This window comes from Bubalus bubalis, chromosome 18 (genome assembly GCF_019923935.1).
Source record: "Bubalus bubalis isolate 160015118507 breed Murrah chromosome 18, NDDB_SH_1, whole genome shotgun sequence".
Lineage (NCBI taxonomy): Eukaryota > Metazoa > Chordata > Mammalia > Artiodactyla > Bovidae > Bubalus > Bubalus bubalis.
In genome coordinates this window covers 55,289,837-55,310,825 of record NC_059174.1, presented here as the reverse complement: position 1 = coordinate 55,310,825, position 20,989 = coordinate 55,289,837, and the positions used below count along the sequence as shown (strand labels likewise).

The window sequence follows — 20,989 nt, the reverse complement described above, 5'->3', positions numbered from 1 at the left end:
TTCTCTGATCCTGGCCATGTGCTGGAGTCTCGCTCCAGTCGAAGGTGGCCCCGCCCCGACTTAGGGCTACGCCCCACACCTAGGCCACGCCTCTGTGCCCTGGATCTTGTCCCTAGAGCCCTTAGTTCCATTCCTAGGCTCCCTCTGCTCTTGAAATACAGGTATCCGAACAGTCCTTCTGATTCCCCCACTGCTTAGTTTTGTATCTATCTTTGAAAGCTTCTCCGTGTCCCTTCTCGTCTTCTTTAGGTTTTGAAACGATTAAGGCGCTCAACAGAGGGCAATGTAGGGACGCTGAACTCTACGGTTCCACCAAAAAATTCCTCCCTAGAAACCCTAAAGACAGCCTTATGTCCCACCTTACAGGGAACCCGGAACCTGGGCTCCCTTCTTCCTCAGGACATGAGATTCTTGATCCAGCCCCTCTAGTCTTGTCAGTTTGAACACTCATCTTTAAGGGATATAATTAAGGGACTCTCATCTCTCTCCTCCGGCAACCAAGGCTCTCTCCTGGTCCTGGGACAGCGGCCACCTCTAGTCCACTAGTGCATGTGGATGCGGGAGTCTGCATCTTCGTGAACTTCCAATAAACTCCCAGTCGTCTTGCCCAAGACCCTTAACTCTGATGAGGTCACAAGGAGGCCAATCAATCAAGAGAAACCAATGGAAATCAATAAGAAACCCATCTCCATACTTCTATCCTCAAAAATACACTTGAGGTTGAACAGGGACGATTCTTCTGTGTTTCTATTAATATCAGTCACTTCCACATCTGCAACACACAAACTACACTGGAGGGTGGCTGGGAGGCCAGGGCCCCAGACCTTTCCTCCTCCAAATTCAGGAATCTTGGCCCCCAGTCTCCTCTTCCTTCAGTCCCAGGTTTCCGGGCCCCAATCAATTCTCCCTCAGACCCAGGTGTCCAGACTCTCCATTCCCCTCCTCTCTCTGGGATCCAAGCATCAGAATCTCGGAATTCTCACAGGCCCCAGCTAGACTTCACCTCTCTTTGGCCAAAGCAAAAATCCTCCCCGAAACTGTCACCGTAGGATCCCCCTTCCCGCTGTCCGGCGCCGGGACCCGCCCCCCCCCCCCCCCGCCCGGTCCCTCCCACTTTTCCCAAACAAAGCTCCCGGGCAACTTTCTCCCTCGCAGCCCCGCCCGCCCGCGGCTCCCCAGCCCCAGGCCGGGAGGTAGGTAGGAAGGCGCCGGCGGGAGTCGGGGATCGTGCTTTGGGGTGTGTGAGTTCGAGTGGGAAGTTACACCTTATGAGTTGAGGTGTTCGTGGGACGGTCTCTGAATTGCTTGCCGCCCTCTTTATGCCGGGGGGCCGGAATTTGCGCTCTTGACCGAGTCTAAGTGTGGAGTTGCAACTTTCGCCAGAGTTGGGGTGTCTGTTGATGTGTCTGAGTTTGGGAGTGTGCGCCTGGGAGTAAGGGCTGGGGACGCTGAGGGGTGTGAGTGTCTGTGGAGGTGTCGGTTTCAAGTGAGAAAGGGCCCCATGCTTGTTTCTGACCGAATTGATTTGTGCGTGTCATTTATGGACGCCTGGTCCTCCTCGTGGAGAAAGGAGGCCTCCTGGGTGGCCGAAAGCGGGCTCCGGGACTTTCTGGATCTTCATCTTGTCTCTCTGGAGGTTTGGGACCTGGGGCGGGAAATTAAGGGGAACCTTTCTGACTCGGCTCCTCCGTCCCTTTGTCTGGCCACATGGGGGAGAGCTGGGCTGGGATTTTGGCCTACGGGGGTCCTGAACGCCGCAGCGCCACTGGGCTCGGCCTGGGGTCTTTGTCTGTCTGGACCGGGGCTCCGGGGTCCGAGGGAGGAGGGGGATGGGAGTCCTGACTCTGGGGTCCTGGGAAAGCCGTGGAAGACGTGGAGCAGCCAGGGAGGCGGGATCTAACTGTATTGGAAAAAGTTTCCCCCTGTTCCCGGCCTCCGGAAAGTCACTGGGAACTTGAGTTGGATCAGAGCCCACGGCGCAGGGACGGGGGGAGGGGAGGGAAGGGGCGGGGCTGGGGGCCAGAGGGGAGGCGCCCTCGCTGGCCAGTCCCTCCCCTGATAGGGGTTGTGGGAAACTGGGGGAGGGGACGCCTGGGCCCTTTGTTCTGGCTCTCCTGATGGCAGGGCGCCCCTGCCCCCCAGTCTGTGGTTCTGTGGGTCTTTCCTGGTCTTGGCTTGAGTTTCTGCCCTGAGTCTCTGTCCTTCTCTCTCTAGGTCTCTGTCCCCCTGTCTCTGGATCTCTGGTCCCCCTCCCTCTGGGTCTCTGTCCCCCGACATTAGGTCTGTGTTTCCTCTCTCTGGATCTCTGTCCTCTCTGAGTCTCTGTGTCTGGATCTGCCCTCAGCCTTCCTGGGGCCTGTGCCCCTCCTTTTCTAGCAGCTGCTGCTCACACCCTGGCACCTGTTCTTGGCATGGGACTGAGAAGATCTCACCCACGTCCCCCTTCCCTGCAGCTAGGCTCTGACGCCTATCTTCTTTAAACCAGTAATCCACAGCCAAAGTTTCAGCCCTCCTGGACCCTAGGCATTGTTCTGGGGTCTTCAAGACTTCATCACAATCCAGGCTCCACTGAGAACACAGAGGAGAACCCTCTCACCCTAAACTTCCCCAGAAATCCAGCCCCTTTTTCTCCAGGACCCAGGAATCCAGGCTCCCACTCTCCTGCTTCCCTCAGATCCAGGAGTTCAGCCTCCAGCCCCCTCCTCCCTCAGATCCGGGAGTCCAGGTGCCCCCAGCCTCTCCCCTCAGACCCAGTGATCTGGACCTCTGTTCTGAGGTCTCTTTGGGTGGATCCGGGGAACCTTGCTGAACTCTGTGTTCCTCCAGGCCCAGATGGGGGAACCCCGCGCTGGGGCCCCTCTGGACGATGGCAGCGGCTGGACAGGAAGTGAGGAAGGAAGCGAGGAGGGCACCGGCGGCAGTGAGGGGGCGGGGGGCGACGGGGGCCCAGATGCAGAAGGTGTCTGGAGTCCAGACATCGAGCAGAGCTTCCAGGAGGCCCTGGCCATCTACCCGCCCTGTGGCCGGCGGAAAATCATCCTGTCTGATGAAGGCAAGATGTATGGTGAGTCCAGCCCTCGTTTTTGCCTTAGCCCCCACCGGTTAGTAAAAATATTAAGGAACATTGGCGGAAGCTCTAATCACTGTTCACATAAAAGCACATCGTGTGCTCACGATAACTCAGGTAGGAGTTAGCATCACCGTTTGCACAGATGAGGAACCCAAAGCCCAGCAAGGCTAAGTGATTTGCCTGAGGCCACACAGAGCCAGTGTGTGTCAGAACTGGGATCTGAACCCAGGCTGCCTGGCTCCAAAGCCTGCAGTCATAACTCCTCTCCTGTGTAGCCCGCGGCTTGCTGAGGATGTGTTGCGTCTCTCTCCTTCCCTGGTGTATTCTCTGTTGGGAAGTTCTGCTGAAGGTCTAACTCTCTTCCATCTTTGACTTTTCAGGTCGGAATGAACTGATTGCCCGCTACATCAAGCTGAGGACGGGAAAGACCCGAACTCGCAAACAGGTTTCAGGACTGTCTGGTGGGCTTCTGTCTGGGGTGGGCTTGTCTTCTTAGGCTCTCATCCTACTGGCAGATTCAGGTTAGAGGAGGGGCTTGTTCATGTGCTTTTGTCTCTCCTCTTGGCACCTTGGTTAGTGTGCGCTAACTGCGCCTGTTTTGGTATATAGTTCTCTTAGCGGTTGCATGGGAACCAGAGGGTAAGACCGAACAGAGGGCCAAAGAGAACAAGGTGTGAAAGGGAAATAAGACCTGGATTTACTGAATCCAGGGATGATTAGTAGTGTTTGTGAGAAGAGAAAGGTCTTTATGGACACATCTGTTCCGAAGCGCCGAGATGACGTGGCCATTCTGTGTATTTGTCATCTTTCGTGTTCACCAGCTTCGTGGGGGCACCTGGATGGGGGGAGGGAGGGAAGGGGTAGGGGATGCAAGGCGAGAGTGGCTGTGGCCTGAATCTGCTTCTTTGTCTCTCCCTTCAGGTCTCTAGTCACATCCAGGTTTTGGCCCGAAGGAAATCGAGGGAAATCCAGTCCAAGCTCAAGGTAGAGGTCAAGGAACTGTGACAGACACCTTGAGAGGGAAGCAGGCACTGTGAGAGAGGAGGACAGGCACCAGAGAAGGGGGACAGAGACCCAGAGAGAGAGAGGGCAGTAGAGATCCAGAGAAAGAGCGGAGACCCAGGGTGTGGGGGCAGAGACCTGGAGAGGGGGACAGAGTCACCCAGAGAGGCATACAGGGCAGGAGAGCAGAGACCCAAGGTGGGGGGTTCGTGGCCCAGCCAGGGGGTGAACAGAGACCCTGGGTAGAAAAATGTCATAGAGTGGGACTGAGATTTAGCTTAGGACAGGCCAGAAGGATGGGGTGTTGGGCTTCTCCTCTGACTGCTCCTGTCTTCCTTCCCCTCCCCTCCCTCTTCTCTCCCTGGTGTCATTGCTCTTTTCCCTCTTGTGCTGTGAAGATCTCCTCTTCGTCTCCTGGTTCATCTTCCCATGTGGCCCGCCTGCACTTTCTGTGCCCAGAAATCTTCATTTCCTTTTGGAGATGTTCATATCCCTTTATTTATTTTTTTTTTTTTGCATCCTCTGGATTTCCTGTTCCCTCTTGGCCTGAGATCCTCATTTTTCTTCTCTTCCGAGTTGAGGTCTTTTCTTGCTCTTCCCTAGGACTTGGGGACCACCGATTCCTGGTCTTTTGTATCCAGAAGGTCCCCTTCCCTTTACTAAGTCTGAAAACCTTCACTTCCAGTCTTTGGTCTTTTCTGGGGCTTGCTGTTCCTCCTCTGCCCTGTCTGGGCTGGGAAACCTTCAGCGTCTCTTCCCTCCGGGTCTAATAGTCTCATTTCCTGTGGTCTGCATATTCAGAAGCCTTCACTTCCGGCTATTTCTGAAACCTAGGAACCCTCATTGTTGTCTTATATTCTGGATGGGGGAGCCCCTTTCCCCCTCTAGGTTTGGCCTTCTCTATTTCTTGTTCCATACTCATCCCTTGCTCCCCCTTCTTCCCTTTGCTCAGCTCAGGGTGGCTGGGCTGTAGGGGCTGGGAGGGCAGGAAGGTGTGTGTTGAGGGGCTGGATGGGAGGAGTCCAGGCCTCATTTCCTAAGTTATGTTTTCTTTCCTTCTTTGGCACCCTCCCCCCTCCATGGGCAGGCCCTGAATGTGGTAAGTCCCCCTGCCCATCCTCCCACTCGCTCCCTTACCCAGACAAACATTCCTGAGGAGGCCAGGAGGGGCAGGGGGCTGTAGTGAGAGGGACCTGAACCCGCCCCAATGCTTTGTCTTGACTCCCCAACTCTGCATCTCCCCAGGTTTGCCCTGCCTTGTCCTTGTCCCACCCTTCCTGTATCCACTGGGACTCCCCATTAACATGGACCTCCAACTTCTCCTCCAGGACCAGGTTTCCAAGGACAAGGCTTTCCAGACAATGGCCACCATGTCCTCTGCCCAGCTCATCTCAGCACCTTCCCTGCAGGCCAAACTGGGTCCCGCCGGTCCTCAGGTGGCCTGGGCGGGAATTGTGGGGTTCAGGGCTGGAGGGATGGGGTTGCAGTTGCAACAGGAAATTGATTGACGCCACGCTTCTTTGTCTCTTCTTCAGACCCCGGAGCTTTTCCAGTTTTGGTCGGGGAGTTCTGGGCCCCCGTGGAATGTTCCTGAGTAAGTTCTTTCTATTCCAGCTCAGCACCTGCTCCCCATCCCCCTACAACCCCCTCCCTCCTCCCTACCCAGACCTTCTTGCTCCACCTTCCAGCTCCTAACTCCCTTGTGAAGGTAGCCTCTGGAGTCAGGCTGTCTGGATTTGGATCCCAGGGAGGAGGTTGGGGCAGTGGTCTGGAGAAGAGGAGCTGGTCTGAGTGGGGACAGAGAGACAGGAGGAGGAGAAATGAGGCTGGGGTCTGCTGGGGTAAGGAGGGAGGAGGCAAGGGCAGTACTTGGGGTCTGGCTGGTGACTGGGGTAGGTGGGACCATCCAGAGATGTGCAGCCTCGGGGAGGAGTGGGTTTGGGGCGGAAATGAGCTCAGAGTGGGATTTGATGAATGTGAGAGTCCTGTAGGATGTCCATGGGGGTAATGGCCTCCCAGAGAGATTGTCTGAGTCCCAGAGGCTCATGGGAAAGGCAGTTGTAGATCCAAAGTGTTGGGAAACTCTGTAGGTCCAGAGGAATGAGTGGGGCCCCAGAGGCTCATGGGAAGGCTCATTGTCATCCCATAAAGGTGGTTCTTGGGCCTGAGGGTAGAGCAGGGATCCTTATCTTCTCTCAGGGTCAGAAGGAAGGAAATGGGCCCCTTTTCATCTCTGAGAGCCCTGAGGGTGACAGGATATGCTTCTAGTCCTGTTGTTTGTTGTTCAGTTGCTTAGTCATGTCCAACACTTTGCAACCCTATGGACTGCAGCACGCCAGACTTCCCTGTCCTTCGGTCTAGAAGACTAGAAATGGGCCGCAGAGGTTCATGGATTCTTCAGCCCAGAGAGGTGGCAGTGGATCCAGGCTAGGTGGGCATTGGTGGAGCAGTGTGGCCTCAGGATGGTGAGGCAGGAGCATGGCGAGTGTTACCAGAGAAAGACAGGCTGTGGGATCCAGGCTGGGAGAGAAGAAAGTTCATTGGGAGCTGCTGCTGTATGTGGGCACAGATAACTGTCTGAACAAGTCTCTGGGGGCCAAAGGAACCACAGGTTTGCAGGGGAGGAGGTTGAGCTGGAAGGAGAGGTGGTTCAGTACGCATTGCCCTGGGTACTGGGATCCCATCTTTATGGAGTTGATAGTCAAATGCGGGACAATGAATGTTAATTAAATCATCACCTATGTAAACACAAAATTGAAGTGTGATCCATATGCTAGTTTTCTTCTCTGAGTATTATGTTTTTCAGAATGTCTATTAAAAATTTTTTTTTTAATTGAAGTATAGTTGATTTACAATGTTAGTTTTGGGTACATAGCAAAGTTATCAGCTACACATATATATACATTCTTTTGCACATTCTTTGCCATTATGGTCTATCAGAGGATATTGAAAATAGTTCCCTGTGCTATGTAGTAGGACCTGGTTGTTTATCCATCCTGTATATAATAGTTTGTATCTGCTAATCTGTTCCCTGGGTCTGTGACTGCTTCTGTTTTGTAGATAAGTTCCTTTGAGTCATATTTTAGATTCCACATGTAAGTGATATAATATAGTATTTGTCTTTCTCTGTCTGACTTACTTCACTTAGTCTGATCATCTCGAGGTCTATCCATGTGGCTGCAAATGGCATTATTTCATTCTTTTTTATGACTGAGTAGTATTCCACTGTATATATTTACCGCATTTTCTTTACCCGTTCATCTGTTGATGGACACACAGGTTGCTTCCATGTTTGGCTATTGTGAGATGGACAGCACTGTTTTAGATTCTATTGTACTGCTCCCTTACCCTGAACTTTGGCCTGATGTCCCGCTGGACTTTTTCTCCCCACCTTCCTGACCCTTCAGCCTCCTTTCTCCAAGTTTCCTACGTTTTGGTTTCTTCCCACCTCTTGAGACCCCATTTGTGTTCTCTTTCTGCCATTTTGTGAGAAGTACCAGAATATCCTCGAGACCAGGGGTCCCCAGGTTCCAGGATCTAATGCCTAATGATCTGAGGTGGAGCTGATGTAATAATAATAAAAATAAAGCACACAATAAATGTAATGTACTTGAATCATCCAGAAACTGTTCCCCTCCCTCCCACCTCTGGTCTGGAGAAGAACTGGCTTCCATGAAACCGGCCCCTGGTGCCAGAAAAGTTGGGGGCCCCTTAAGATCACAGGCTTTGTGGTTGGGGCTGATCTGGGTTTGAACCCAGGTTCCGCCATACCAGCTGTGTGACTTTGGGCAGGTCAGTTGACCCCTGTTTGTCTCTTTCCTCCTATACAAAATGAGAAGAGCAATCATCACACCTACCTTGATAGGCTGTGAGTCTTCAAGGAAATGGTGCCCATAATGTGCTTGCACAGGGTCTGGCTTGCCATGGCCCCTCAGTAATTGTTAGCTGGTATGATTAGCATCTTTCCTTCTTGCTGACCCCCAGCTTCCTTTCTCCTTCAGTGTGAAGCCCTTCTCGCAGACACCGTTCTCCTTGTCACTGACTCCTCCATCTACTGACCTCCCAGGTAAGAGCCTTTTCTCCGCCCTGCCTTGTTTTCCCCTCTCTTCTCAGCTCCAGCTGCCTTTCTTTCTACCTTCCATGAATTAGGGGATACTGTTTTATTGAGATCTAGCTCTGAGGCAGGGCCTGTGGGAGTGTGGAAAGATGTCCCAGAATTTGTAGTGGTTGAGATCCTTGCTTCTGTAGCCAGATCTACTGGGTTTATGTTTGATCACTTGCTAACCTGAAGGATATCAGGGACATTGATACATTAATCAAGATTCTTTCAGCTGCAAGTGATAAAAATCCAAATCAAGCTAGATGACCCAAAAAAGTAAAAAACAAAAAGGAGAGATTCTATTGGTTCAGGTAACTGCGATTTCAGGAGTTAGGGCTTCAGGCATGGCTGGATACAGGAGCTCAAATGGTAGCAACAGGAGTTGCTTGGTGCTGCTTTTCCTCTAAGGCGGCTTCATTCTCTGGCAGGCTCTGTCCATCTGGTAGCAAAGATGATTTCCAGAAGTCCATGCTGGGTGGTCCTAAGAACTCACATAGGTGAAAGAACTCTCAGGTTTCACAGATTCATCAAGTGGGAATGCTTTTGGCTCCAGTTACAGAATATCCAAATTAATAGTGCCTTAAATAGTAAAGGCTTTATGATTCCATGTAACAAAAAGTCTGGAGGTGGACTGCTCCTGTGCTGGTTTAGCAGCTCAGCAATACCAGGACTGGCATCTCTCTAGTGGCCTCTGTCTTATCCCAAGATGGCTGTTGTGACTCCAGGCATCACATCCCAAGCAGGACTTGGCCAGAGCCAAATGCTCTCTCCTTCCAAAGTTCTATCTTTTTCATTCAGGAAGAAACTCCTTCCCAGAAGCCCCCCAGCAGATTTTCCATAACGTCTCATTGGTTAGGACTGTGTCACATGGCCACCTCTAGCTGCAAGGGAGGCTGGGAAAGTGAGTATTTAGCTTTTTCAGCTTCTAAGAGGAGGCAGGCAAGAGAGAACAGTGCTTGACAGAGTCAATCAACATTAGCAATTTTTACTGTTTGTTCTTCTCTCTCTCTAGGGTACGAGCCCCCCCAAGCCCTCTCACCTCCCGCTTTGCCCCCACCTGCCCCATCACCCCCAGCCTGGCAGGCTCGGGCTCTGGGCACTGCTCGGTTGCAGCTGGTGGAGTTCTCGGCCTTTGTGGAACCACCGGATGCAACTGACTCTGTGAGTACAATTTTGGCATAGTCACGGGAGGGTTTTGGAATGAAGACGGTTCTAGCAAGGGCAAGCATAAAGCAGTGGTTCTCCAATTTTACCATGCATCAGAATAACATGGAGAGCTTGTTAAAATATAGTTTGCTAGGTCCACTCCTAAAATTTCTGATTCAGTTGATCTGGTGTAGGATCTGAGAATTTGCATTTCTAACAAGCTACCAGGTGATGTTGGTGCTGCTGGTCCAGGGACCACACTTTGAGAACTACTAGAATAAAGGAACTAGAAGGTCATGGGGTCATGGGTTGGGAAAGCAGAGAAATCCCTCAGGACATCACTCATTCATTAAGTAAACATTTTTGAATGCCAACTGTGCACTAGGCTTTGTGGTGGATACTGGGAACCTGGGGAAGAAAATCTTTCTAGGTGCGAGCTTTCCTGGCTTAGGATGAAGACAGGTGCCAATAACAGCCCAAGTGGACTGACTGTTAGAAGTAATAACTCCCAACCTGCAGGGGTTGATCATCATAGAAGTTTCTCACTCATTAACATTTCAATATGGCTGGTCGTTAGGAGCCTTCCACAGAATGATTTGGGAAATCCAGGCTTCTTCCATTTTGTGGCTCTGCCATTTTCTAGGACTCTAGAAGATGCTGCTGGATGCTCTGCATCTGGCTGGCAGATGGTGGAAGGCAGAGAGTCAAGAACTATGCAAGTTTTATGAGTCTGGGTCGGATGTGGAGAGTATCAGGTCTGCTCACATCCCATTGGCCAGAACTTACTCACATGGTCACATCTAACTGCAAAGGAGCCTGGGAAGTGTAGTTTAGTGGTGGGAAAAGGAAATGGAGTTTGTGAACACAGCAGTATCTTCCACAGAGATCTAAACACCAGTTTCTGTATATCGTGGTCCTGGTAAAACCCGTCAGATCAGGTTAAAACCCTCCCATCTCATTTGGAGCAAAAGCTAGCATCCTTCAGTTGCCGACAAGGCTCTGGGTGGTCTGGCCCTTGTTCCTGTTCTGACCTTACTTCCTGTCCTCTCAACTTTGTTTACTCTGGTCTGGCCATACTGACCTCCACGCCCGTTTGGAAACATGCCAGACCCGCTTCTGGTTCAGAGCCTTTGCACCTGGATGTGCTTTTCCCAGATATCTCCATTCTCTCCTTCCACCCATTCATTGCTTTGCTTGATTATCTTCTCAGATGGGCTTTCCCAAGCCACTTTATGGAAATGCCAGCTACCATCATTCTTCCCCTCATCCCTGTGCTTTAGTTTTTCATAGCATACATCACTCTCTGAAGGTTCTATCATCTATGGAAAGATGTAAAAATTTTCCTGTTTCTGCCAGTAGCTCCCTGAGGTCAGAGACTTTGCCTTGTAGCTCTGGGACCCAGAATAGTGCCTGCAGTTTTGATAGATGTCATGTATGTGCTGGGATCGGGGAAGCTCATGTGTTTCTGAGTGTACAGAAGAATCATATCTGGGGAGTTAGTGAAGACATCCCTGAGATGACAACATTTGAGTTGAGTTTTGAGGGTTACATAGGATTTTGCCATGTGCAGAACTGGATGCTTCAGACACAGAGATAGAAACAGCATGAAGTTTTCAGGAAAACAAATAATTGAATATGGTGGGAGCTGGTTCTGGAGAAGCTGGCATTGCCAAGCTGAGTGAGGGACCCAGGCTTTGTCTAGAGGGTTATGGGGAACCATGGGAAAGGGAGGGTAGAGAGATGCCATCTGATTGTGATCCAGGGAGGCTTCCAGGAAAAGGCAGATTTGGATGGACTTGAGCCTGGGAGGATCAGAGGGGGGATTAGTTCTGGAAAAGAAGAAGGGGAATATTTTCAGGGTATGAACAGAAGTGATAAGAATAGAAGCAGAGGGACTTCTCTGGTGGTCCACTAGTTCAGAGTCCACGCTCCCAAAGCAGGGGGCCCCGAGTTCGATCCCTGGTCAGGGAACTAGACCCGACATGCCACAACTAAAAATCCCACATGCCACAGCAAAGATTGAGAATCCCACATATGGCAACTAAGACCTGGTGTAACCAAAAAAAGAAAAAAATAGGAACAGATAGGAAGTCCTGATGTGGACTGTGTGGATTCCCATCCATCCATCCATGAAAACTTTTTAAATATAGAGTCAGGTTGAGGGGCTGTGGGCTTTGTCCTGGGAGGCACTGGGGAGCCATGGGAGGATTATGAGCAGGGTTGGTCAGCTCTGGAGCCATGTGAGTGATGAACTGGAGAGGAGAGATAGGAGGCTGGGAGGTCAAGGAGAAGGCTGGGGTGAGGGTGGGAGAGGAAAGGGCTGTGGGGATGGAGATCAGGCGACAGGGCAGAGAACTGGGCACTGAAGACAGGGCTTGGGGCCTGAGGGACTGTGGGAGTAAAAGGGCAGCAGGGAGTGGGGACAGTGCCTGAGAGCTGGGCCCAGTGGAACAGTTAGCAGGAGCTGTGGCAGATGGTGATGGAGTGAGGGATGGGCTTGGGCAGTGAGGACTGGGGGTCCAGCCCATCTCCCACTCCTTACCCCTGGCCGTCCCTCCTCAGTACCAGAGGCACCTGTTTGTACACATCAGCCAGCACTGTCCCAGCCCTGGAGCGCCCCCCCTCGAGAGTGTGGACGTCCGGCAGATCTACGACAAATTCCCTGAGAAAAAGGGTGGTCTGCGGGAGCTGTATGATCGTGGGCCCCCCCATGCCTTCTTCCTGGTCAAATTCTGGGTGAGTTCCACCACCAAAAACAAAAGGGCTCATAAATTACGTGGCCTCCCAGCTCAGGCCACTGGCTCTAAGGGAGACAGTCTCGGGACCTGCCCAGGTCAGTCTGAGCCTTACCAGTTCTCATGGCTCCCAGTGTCAGCTCCCTTAGCAGCAAGGAACAGGAAGGAGTTTTGCCCACAAGGTGGGATGGATGGGACCAGTGCAGGTGGGATGGATGGGACCAGTGCAGGTGTGGGGACCTCCATCCTCCGCAGACTCCACTAGACTTTGCCACACCCAGTCGTGCGACTGATATGGCCCTGGGGATTGGCTTGTGGCATTTCAGATTTCCCTATGTCCCATCTGACCACACCAAGCCTCATTGCTGATGAATGGCCCCATCCCCTTAGCAAATGAATCCTGGAGTGTTTGTTTTCTAAAGAGAGGATGAGGCTTTGCTGGGTTCCACCAGGCCCTGTTCCTAAGAATGTCTGGCCTTGGGACTTCCCTGGCGGTCCGGTGGTTGAGACTCTGCGCTTCCACTGCAGGGGGGTGAGGGTTCGATCCCTGGGCTGTTTGTCCACTTGGCCACTGGGATTATGACGGGATGTGACCTCTGAGACTTGGATGAAAGGGCCTGGGAGAGTTTTCCAGAGAGGCGTCGGGCTTCCCCAGACCTCACCAGGCCCTGCTGCTAGGGAGTAGGCGCTTGTCTTAGCAACCAGGGTCATGAAGGGCCTTGAGGGAGAGCCTCTGGTTGCTAGAGAATAGCTGCCTCCTTAGTAACTAGGCTCTTGGCAGGGGCTGACCTCCTGAGCTGGAGGTTTCAGGAGAAAAACTTGAATTCCAGGGCCTCTTTGATGGGGAAGTTACCGGGGAGAGAGGGTCAGGGACATTGGGGGACCCAACTGCTGGAAGGAAGGGTGGGTTTTTTTTTCCAGAAACTGGAGAGGTGGGGACTTTGTTAAGGAAGACAGATGGGTGATTGCAAAGCAATAGGCGCCACCAGGCTGTGGGGCAGAGGTCCCACTTGAGAAGAGTTCCCACTGTTTATAAGGGCCATCCCTTCCAACTTACTTGTACCTCCCCATCCCCCAGGCGGACTTGAACTGGGGCCCGAGTGGTGAGGAGGTGGGGGCAGGCGGCAGCAGCGGTGGCTTCTATGGAGTGAGCAGCCAGTATGAGAGCCTGGAACACATGACCCTCACCTGTTCCTCCAAGGTCTGCTCCTTCGGCAAGCAGGTGGTGGAGAAGGTGGAGGTGAGGCTGGAGGGGTGGCGCTCTGGGTGGGTAAGCACCCAGCCACCTGCTACTTGGGAGGGCGCAGACTAAATGGACCAGGAGTTACAACAGCTCCAGGCCTTTGAGGGTCTGCATGGTGGGGCGGGCGTACCCTAGCTTCTTTCACACATGGACTTAGAGCTAATCTGGAGTTCCAAAGTTATCTATAGGGGTCACTTTGAGGGTTTAAGGTTACTGTGTGGTACAGAGATTTACTGTCACTAAGATTCAAAAGGTTCTTGTGGATATGGAAGAATCCTCAGGGCAAGGCAGTTAGGGGTCACACTTAGAGGTTGCTGAGGTCTTGAGGGGTCTCAAGTACAGAGGTCATACAGGCTTTGGGGAGCTCATGGAGGGATCTCTGGAGGGTTTGAGGGTATCTGAGGACCTGGAGATCACATGAGTTCAGAGGTCTTTGAGGGTTCAGAGGACAGCTCTGAGAGGCTGGAGGGGTCCTTCGTTGCAAGCTCAGTAATCCTGAACTGGGTACCTGAGGGTTCAGGCTTTCATCTCTGGTCACTGCGGATGGGGTGATGGAGAGCAGATGGCAATGGGGAGTGGGTGTGGCATCTGAGAAGTCGCACACAGTGGGTTCGGACTCTGGGGGTGAACCCCTGTGTCTCTGAGTCACTGTCCTCCCTACTTTCCCAACCCCTGGTTCAGACGGAGCGTGCCCAGCTGGAGGACGGAAGGTTCGTGTACCGCCTGCTGCGCTCACCCATGTGCGAGTACCTGGTGAATTTTCTGCACAAATTGCGGCAGCTGCCCGAGCGTTATATGATGAACAGCGTCCTGGAGAACTTCACCATCCTGCAGGTGATGCACTAGTTCCCTGCCTGAGCAGGGCCCCTGATGTGGAGGGGAGTGCCCACGACTGACCCTCAGCCTGTGAAACTGACACGGGGGCACCTCACGCTTGACCCGTCGCTTAGGGGACCCCTTTACCCAGGAAACTGATATGGTGGGGGTTCCACAGCATTCTCATAAAAGGAAAACTGACCTGAAGGACGCCCCACAGTGGATCTTCAGCTTAGGGGACCCCCCTTCACAGGGAACCTAACCTTAGCCCATGGAACATGTTATGTATGGTAGGATATCCTTTAACTCTGGGGAGTGTGATGACCCTGTAACATGATACACCATCTGATGTGAGGCCCCTCCCTGCAGACCCTCAGACCTAGAGCCTGGCATGTGGGGCATCCCGTCGACCTGGGGGAACATGACATGGTGGGGACCCCTTATCCCATGACATCTTGGTTGGGGGGTCCACAGTGTTCCCTGCTCTCTGTTCCAAGCATAAACCCCTTTCTCCTGGCCTCCTTGACAGGTGGTGACAAACAGAGACACCCAGGAACTGTTGCTCTGCACCGCCTACGTCTTTGAAGTCTCCACCAGTGAGCGGGGGGCCCAGCACCACATTTATCGCCTGGTCAGGGACTGAAGGGGGACCCCAAAAGTGGCTCACCCTCCAGAATACCCTCTCCTCCCAGGCAGGACCTCCAGCTTTCCCCATGCTTCTTACGTGGGGAGGGGACTGCTCCCTGTTAGGACTGTAAAAGCTGGGTGGTGAGTGGAATGGGCTAGGACTGAGAGGGGAAGACGGATCCTGATCTTGGAACCTCACAGGGGTGTCTGAAAGGACAGATCACCCCAGAGCATTAGGCACTGAGGACAGGAGTGAGACAACCCCTGGGATAGCACTGGTTTCTGTCTCGGACAGGTGCCCTCCCTTTTCTTTCTTCTGGATGTCTTGGAGGGCCCCAGTGACACATGGGCTCGTCCCTCCCTGTTTTTCCACATCTCCCTCTTCTCAATCTCCCTGTTCTTACCACCTCCATCCCGGGAACCCTGATATCAAATATTGAAGGTTAACCCTTTCTGTGCAGGGGCAGAGTCAGGTGGGCCCTGGAAATATATTATTATTTTTTTTTAATATAACGAGATATTTATAAGTGGGTGTTAGGGTTGTGACTTTTCTCAGCTGGGCAAGCAGTGGGGTGAGGCTTTCTAATCTCATGCCCTCTTCTAAATGTGCCGTGGGGCTAGACTGTGTTGCCTCCCTCTCCTCTCCCCACCCCCCCTCAAATGTGTTGGTTTGTGTTTTGACAGAGGATAAAGCTATTTTACCAAAACGCAGGGGATTTATTTGGGGCTTGGGCTAAAAATAAATCTAGTGGGAGGTGGTAGGCTGACAGCTGAGGCAAGGAAATGAGGTGTCTTTCAGGGCAGGAAGCTGGTGGCCGGAAACCCCAGGTCCCACGGGGGGCAAGGTGACAGCAGCGGGAAAGGCAGACACCTGGGTCCCCGAGGGGAATGAGGGCTCAGTGGCTGGGGCCAACTGGGGATTAAACAAATATTTACAGGCGACAGGGAACTCAAATGCCCTGGACACTTGAGGGGGTCGGGGTGGGGCTTCGGGAAGGGCGGGGCCTAGCGGTACCGAGCGAGCCGATCGTAGACGTGGTCCAGGTTTCTGCACAGGAATATGGAGAGCGTCATGAAGCTGAGCTACAGAGAAAGGAGACGCGGTCAGAGAGGTCGAGAGGGTGCCAGGAGAATCGGGGGGTCCCTAGGGAAAAAAATCTAGGGGGTCGGGCCAGGGGCAGAAAACGAGGACCCGTGAGTTGGGCGGGGCTTCGCCTTGGGAGGTGTGGAGAAGGGAGTAGGTAGGACATGGGCCTGGTGGTGAAAGACTCAGGGACGGCAGTTTGGAGAATGTGGCGGCATTAGTGTAAAAGGGCTAGGGGTAATTGGGTGGGACACCAAAATTATGGGCAGGCCGGGGAGGGGTGGGAATAGAGTTTGAAGCAGGAAGGGCGAATAGGGTGGGGTAGGGGGAGCCCAGCTCCGTCTAGCATAGGGTCTAGAGTCTGAGAAGGAGTGTGATCCAGAGAAAGCCCAGGGTCCTTTATTCTGGAGACTCATCTATCTCCTCCTCCGTCTCTGCCTCTAATTCCATCTCGGCCTCCATCTCTGCGCCTGCACTCCTGGTCTCAAGTTGTTCCTCGTCTTGATCCCAAAGCAACCAGGGCCCCAGCACCTTAGGCAGCTTGCCCAGCGGGGCCTTGTCCCCCCAGTTGGGGCAGGCGTCAGCCATGCCCCAGCCACCCCACAGACTGCCGCTACGCCCACTGCTGCTCAGCACGCCGCTGCGCCCGGAGCTCGAACTGTAGGCACCCGGCACCTGCGGCTGGGGTTCGCGGTGCAACAGGCTGCGCGGTAATAGCAGGCTCAGCCCCGCTACACTCACCTGCGGGGAAAGGGGGATATTGCGGCCAATAGCAAGGTATATCCCCAGATATCAAGGAGGGCCAATGGGAGCCTCGTGAGGAAGGGCGGGAACGCCTGCTCCCGTGCAACCAATCAGGGCTCACAGAGGCTAGGCCAGGTGGAGTCCCAGGAAGGCCTGGATTGGCTGTACTTCTATCAGTGCATGCGACTTTCCCAGAGACTGGTCGGACGCGCAATTTGGGGCAGGGCCATCAGGCCAATCGCGAGTGGGGGCGGGACCAGATCACCTCGAGTAGACCCACGCCGAGACAAATGCCCACTATGGAGATGAGGTTGTTGGTCAACCAGTTGGAGAGATTCCGTTCGCAGCCCTGAGGATACAGGGACAGGTTATAGGTAGGTTACTTTTGGGATTTGCCCTCAAGCCCGGGGTCCACTATCCTCAGTCCAGCCTTAACCCCTCTTTCAGGTACCACCCCATTCCCTAGTTATCAGGGGTCTCTAGTCTCTGGGCTTCAGTCCGTCCAAGCTGAAGACCCCATCCCCAGGTATCAGCGTTCCAGATCCTGCCCTTTCGCCTGGGCCTTTTCTTTAGGCCCCGCCCTTCCAAAAGATCTCGCCCCTTGTAGGGGTTCTGCCCCTGTTGTAAAACAGCCCTTTCCCGTAGCCCCACCCTGTCAGATCCCTCTGGTCCTGCGCTCCACATCTTCCCCACCTGTTGGTAGATGTAGCTGTTCGCGGGGACCGAGCAAACTTCTACATTGTGTCGGGGCCGCGCCAGTGATCCGAGCCGGCTAAACTGGGGGAAGGAGATCTTATCGAAGATTGTGGAGTCGTTGGTCGCCGATGAGTTATAGCAGGAGCAGGGCACGCGGTCCCCTTCGGACTCGTTGCTTCTCATGCTGGGGATGGGGAACCAGTCCTGAGGAGATTCCCAGCCACAGCAGCGCAGCTGAGAAGAACAAAAGTCAGAGGAACAGGGCACAGCAGAAGTTAACACAACATTGTAAAGCAACTACCAAAAAAAAAAAAAAGTCAGGAACAAGGACTAGAGAGATGCAAGATGCTTTGGGGGATCAGAGGACTAGGTGATGGGTGTGACTGGGTACTGGGTCATATTGAGGAGTAGAGGGCTAACAAAACTGGGCTGGGGTAGGATCACAGCAGGGCCAAGGGACAGTAGGGGTACATGAGGTTGGGAGAGAGGAGTCACGGGGGCGGGGGTCTTGGGGCTGGGGAAAGAGCTGCAGAATCGTGCTTTGGAGGATTGGGTAGGCAGTACAAACCAGCTGTAAGTAGGGGGATAATGGATGGGAGGGCGGGGCCATGTGAGTGACCAGGAAAAGGAATCTCACTTGGGCCTGGTCCCTTGGGAACCAGAGTCACTACTGGGCAGGGAGTGGGGTCAGGCTAGGGCCTTGGGACTGAGGGCGGAGTCTGTCGAACCAGGGGGAGGAGTCACTGCAGGGGTTGGGAGCTGGGGGACTGGGCCAAGTCGCCACGGGCTGGAGGTGGCTTAGGTGGGTAGGGTTACGTTAGGGTCCTAGAGCTGGGGGCTCGGATCCCGTCGGGGCCAAGTCTCCTCCAGGCAGAGGGCGGAGCCAAGTCAGAATCCCAGAGCTAGAGGGAAGGATCCTGGTGGGCGGGGCCTCACGCACCTGAAACTGCACGTAGTCCCAGCTCTCCTCCGCCGCCGTCTCCTCCAGGTGAGCGCGGTAGTTTTGGATGGTCTTCTGCACAACGTCCTTCACTTTCTTCTTCAGCTGACAGGCCGAGAGTGAGGCTGAATCCCCCACCTGCTTCCCCACTGCCCTCTGCTCCAACCCACCCCAGCCACTCCGTAGCCGTCCCAGCCTCTGGTGGCTTCTGAGCATCTTCGTGGCAGCCTCGGTGTTTCACTGAATGGCTAGCTATGTCTCTGTCCCTCCAAACCGCCCTCTGCCTGTTTCCACCGTTTGTCTTTCCGTGTCTCCACTGTCTCCCACGATCTCATTAAGTTTCTGTCTCTTTCTTGGAGCTGTTTCTCCAAGTGTTTTCTTTCCTCGCTTCTGTTTCCCTTTGGATCTGTCTTCCTTTGTGTTGGTGAGTCTTTCTCTGACCTTCTCTGTCTCTAGATCCTTCTCTGTGTCTCTCTACCAGTCTCTGTCTGTCTTCTCTATCTCTCTCTGTTATTTATCTTTGTCTTAGCCCCTGTCTGCCTTTGCTTCTGTCTCTTTCCACTCTGTCCCTCCCCACCCACTAGCTCGGGTGAGGAGAGGAGAAGGTGAGCTCACCTGGACTCTCTGAGTGGAGATGAGGATTCCTAGGGTGATCTGTGTGGCAAACAGGAGCAGCAGTGTCCCAAAATACTGGAGCAGGGAGGAAGACAGAGCTGGCAGGTCAGGCTGAACTCCCCAGGATGAAGGGGCTGCCAGGGCTCTATTTAAGGACAAGATGTAAACGATCCTAGAGGTGGAAGGGTGGAGGGGAACTCACCAGGCCCAGGAGGCAGCGGAACTCCTTCAGGGCCCCCACACAGCCCAGGAGGGCAAGGCCCATGGTGAGGATTCCTGAGACGGCCAGGACCTTGGACCAGATCTGCAAGGGCATGAAGGACAAGCCTGGGAGAAATGGGAGGCAGTGACATTGGGCTCCATGTGCACAGCTCCAGACAGCCCCATTCCCCACCCACACACCTCCCAAGAGGGAAACAGTAACCTGGGGTGGGGGCAGGGCGGGGCGGGGCGGTGCTCTTCCTGGGCTCCTGGCATCCTTTTCTCTGAGTCTCTGTCCCTGTCCTACACTGAATCTCTGTCTCCTGGAATTCTTCCCACCTCTCTCGCTGGTCTCTGGCCCTCTCTGTCTTTAGGTCTCTGTTCCCTTCTTTCTGGATGTCTGTCCCTCTTTCTTCCTGGTCTCTGTCTTTCCCTCTTGTTCTCAGTCCCGCTTTCCTCCTTAAGCCCCTCCTCACCCTCGGTAGTTTCAGCCTAATCACTAGTTCTGCAACATTGGATCAGCCACCTAAACCTCCCTGAGACCTAGGGAATAATGATATCTATTTCCTAGAGTTGTTTTGAGGAACACATGGGAGACATGTGTTCAGTCTGCTCCTCTACACTAGTCCTCTAGTCCTCCTCATATTTAATAAATCTTGTAAACATTTATTAAATATGAGTTATTGGGATTTTGACTACTACCCAGTGTTATTTTCCTACAATGATTATTAGTGTTAATCTGCTTTTCTACTTACTTGCTGTGTGACATCCAGTGACTTCCCCTCTCTGAACCTCAAGAGAGGGAAGACTTATGGGAGAATCTGGTGAGCATCTCTGCCCAAGATATGACACCTACATGTCACCTAAAGTGTGACACTGAGCTGTCTGGCACCTAAGTCCCTGAGAAATGGCCACTATTATTGTTATTTGTATGCACAACTCATTTGGCAGAGGAAGAATCTGAGGCTCAGAAGTTGTGGCCGTAGCAAGGAGTGGAGCAGAGCCTAAGATCAAACAAGAAAGCTGGGCACTGTGGGCCTCCCTGGGATGAGGGAGACCCCAGGAGTCCCCTAGGAGGGGAGCTCTGTTCATATCTGCTCCAGGAAGACTGCTCCAACCCCCCCACCCCCACCCACAACGTCCCCACCCAGCCCCGGACTGCCTCAGCCCCCTTACCCACGAAGGACACGAAGCTGGTTTTGTCGATGAGTATCCAGATGCCGAAGCAGAAGATAAGACTGCCTAGGACCTGGGGAGAGGAGAGTATGGCTGGTGGGCGACACAGGGAAATGAAATGGGGTGGCTACGGCAGGGGCTGGGGCCTGGGCTCCGGAGCCAAGAGGCAACTTACGAAGAAGAAGAGGTTGAAGACGAAGAGGAGGTACTTGACGAGGCTGAGGCAGCCATCGTGGGCTGACATCTTCTCCTAGAGGGGTGAGACACCGGTGGGAGGGACAGGACAGAAGGGGTGGTGGCAGTAGGGAGAACAGGCAGAGAGACCTTGAGAGAGAGAGAGAGGGGGAGAGACTGAGACAGAAGAGAAAGGAAGAACTCAGAGAAAGAGGAAGTGCTGGGGCTGGAGCCCCACCCCCCGCCTCTCTACATGCAGGGTGACTTTCTTCTGGGTCTTCATCCCCATCTCCCCTTGCCTGACCCACTGGGATGCACACCCCAGTACCTGAGGGGTCTTGGAATTGATGGGCACCAAAGACATGCCAGGCAGTTCCTCCCAGATCTCCATGGCTCAGGCTGGGTGACCCATAGGGCATCCTGATGTACTTGCAGCCCACCTACTCTGGGCACCAGGACCCCAGGCTGGCCCTGGACAGCAGCCGACCTCACAGACACTCTGACCTCACTGCCTGCAAAGATCTGCCATCTCTGCATTCACCTCTGCCCCACCCCCCACCCCCCCACCACTTCCTGGCCTTTGCAATCTCTGGGTCTCTGTTCTTTTCTCTGTGGATCTTT

General features: G+C 53.6%; 2 protein-coding genes across 3 annotated transcripts; one reads left to right on the top strand and one right to left on the bottom strand.

Annotated features, from left to right (window-relative positions):
* Positions 1-1,115: 1,115 nt before the first annotated feature.
* TEAD2 (TEA domain transcription factor 2) lies at positions 1,116-15,445 on the top strand. 2 transcript variants are annotated; one of them, XM_006080119.4, is made up of 13 exons: positions 1,116-1,193; positions 2,827-3,064; positions 3,451-3,515; positions 3,992-4,054; positions 5,160-5,171; positions 5,401-5,508; positions 5,608-5,666; positions 8,074-8,138; positions 9,184-9,332; positions 11,880-12,053; positions 13,131-13,292; positions 13,977-14,129; positions 14,641-15,445. In XM_006080119.4, exons 2-13 carry the CDS (start codon positions 2,833-2,835, stop codon positions 14,752-14,754), a joined length of 1,356 nt encoding a protein of 451 aa, XP_006080181.1. In that variant the 5' UTR covers positions 1,116-1,193; positions 2,827-2,832; the 3' UTR covers positions 14,755-15,445. The 2 variants fall into 2 exon arrangements, with proteins under 2 accessions (XP_006080181.1, XP_006080183.1); XM_006080121.4 differs by lacking the exons at positions 1,116-1,193; positions 5,160-5,171 and having other exon boundaries at positions 2,022-3,064.
* On the bottom strand, positions 15,433-20,540 carry CD37 (CD37 molecule). The gene is made up of 8 exons (XM_006080118.3): positions 20,370-20,540; positions 20,195-20,267; positions 19,020-19,144; positions 18,818-18,892; positions 18,203-18,307; positions 17,260-17,496; positions 16,832-16,915; positions 15,433-15,821 (listed from the first exon to the last, which is right to left on the bottom strand). Exons 1-8 carry the CDS (start codon positions 20,436-20,438, stop codon positions 15,744-15,746), a joined length of 846 nt encoding a protein of 281 aa, XP_006080180.1. The 5' UTR covers positions 20,439-20,540; the 3' UTR covers positions 15,433-15,743.
* Between the last annotated feature and the right edge of the window lie 449 nt (positions 20,541-20,989).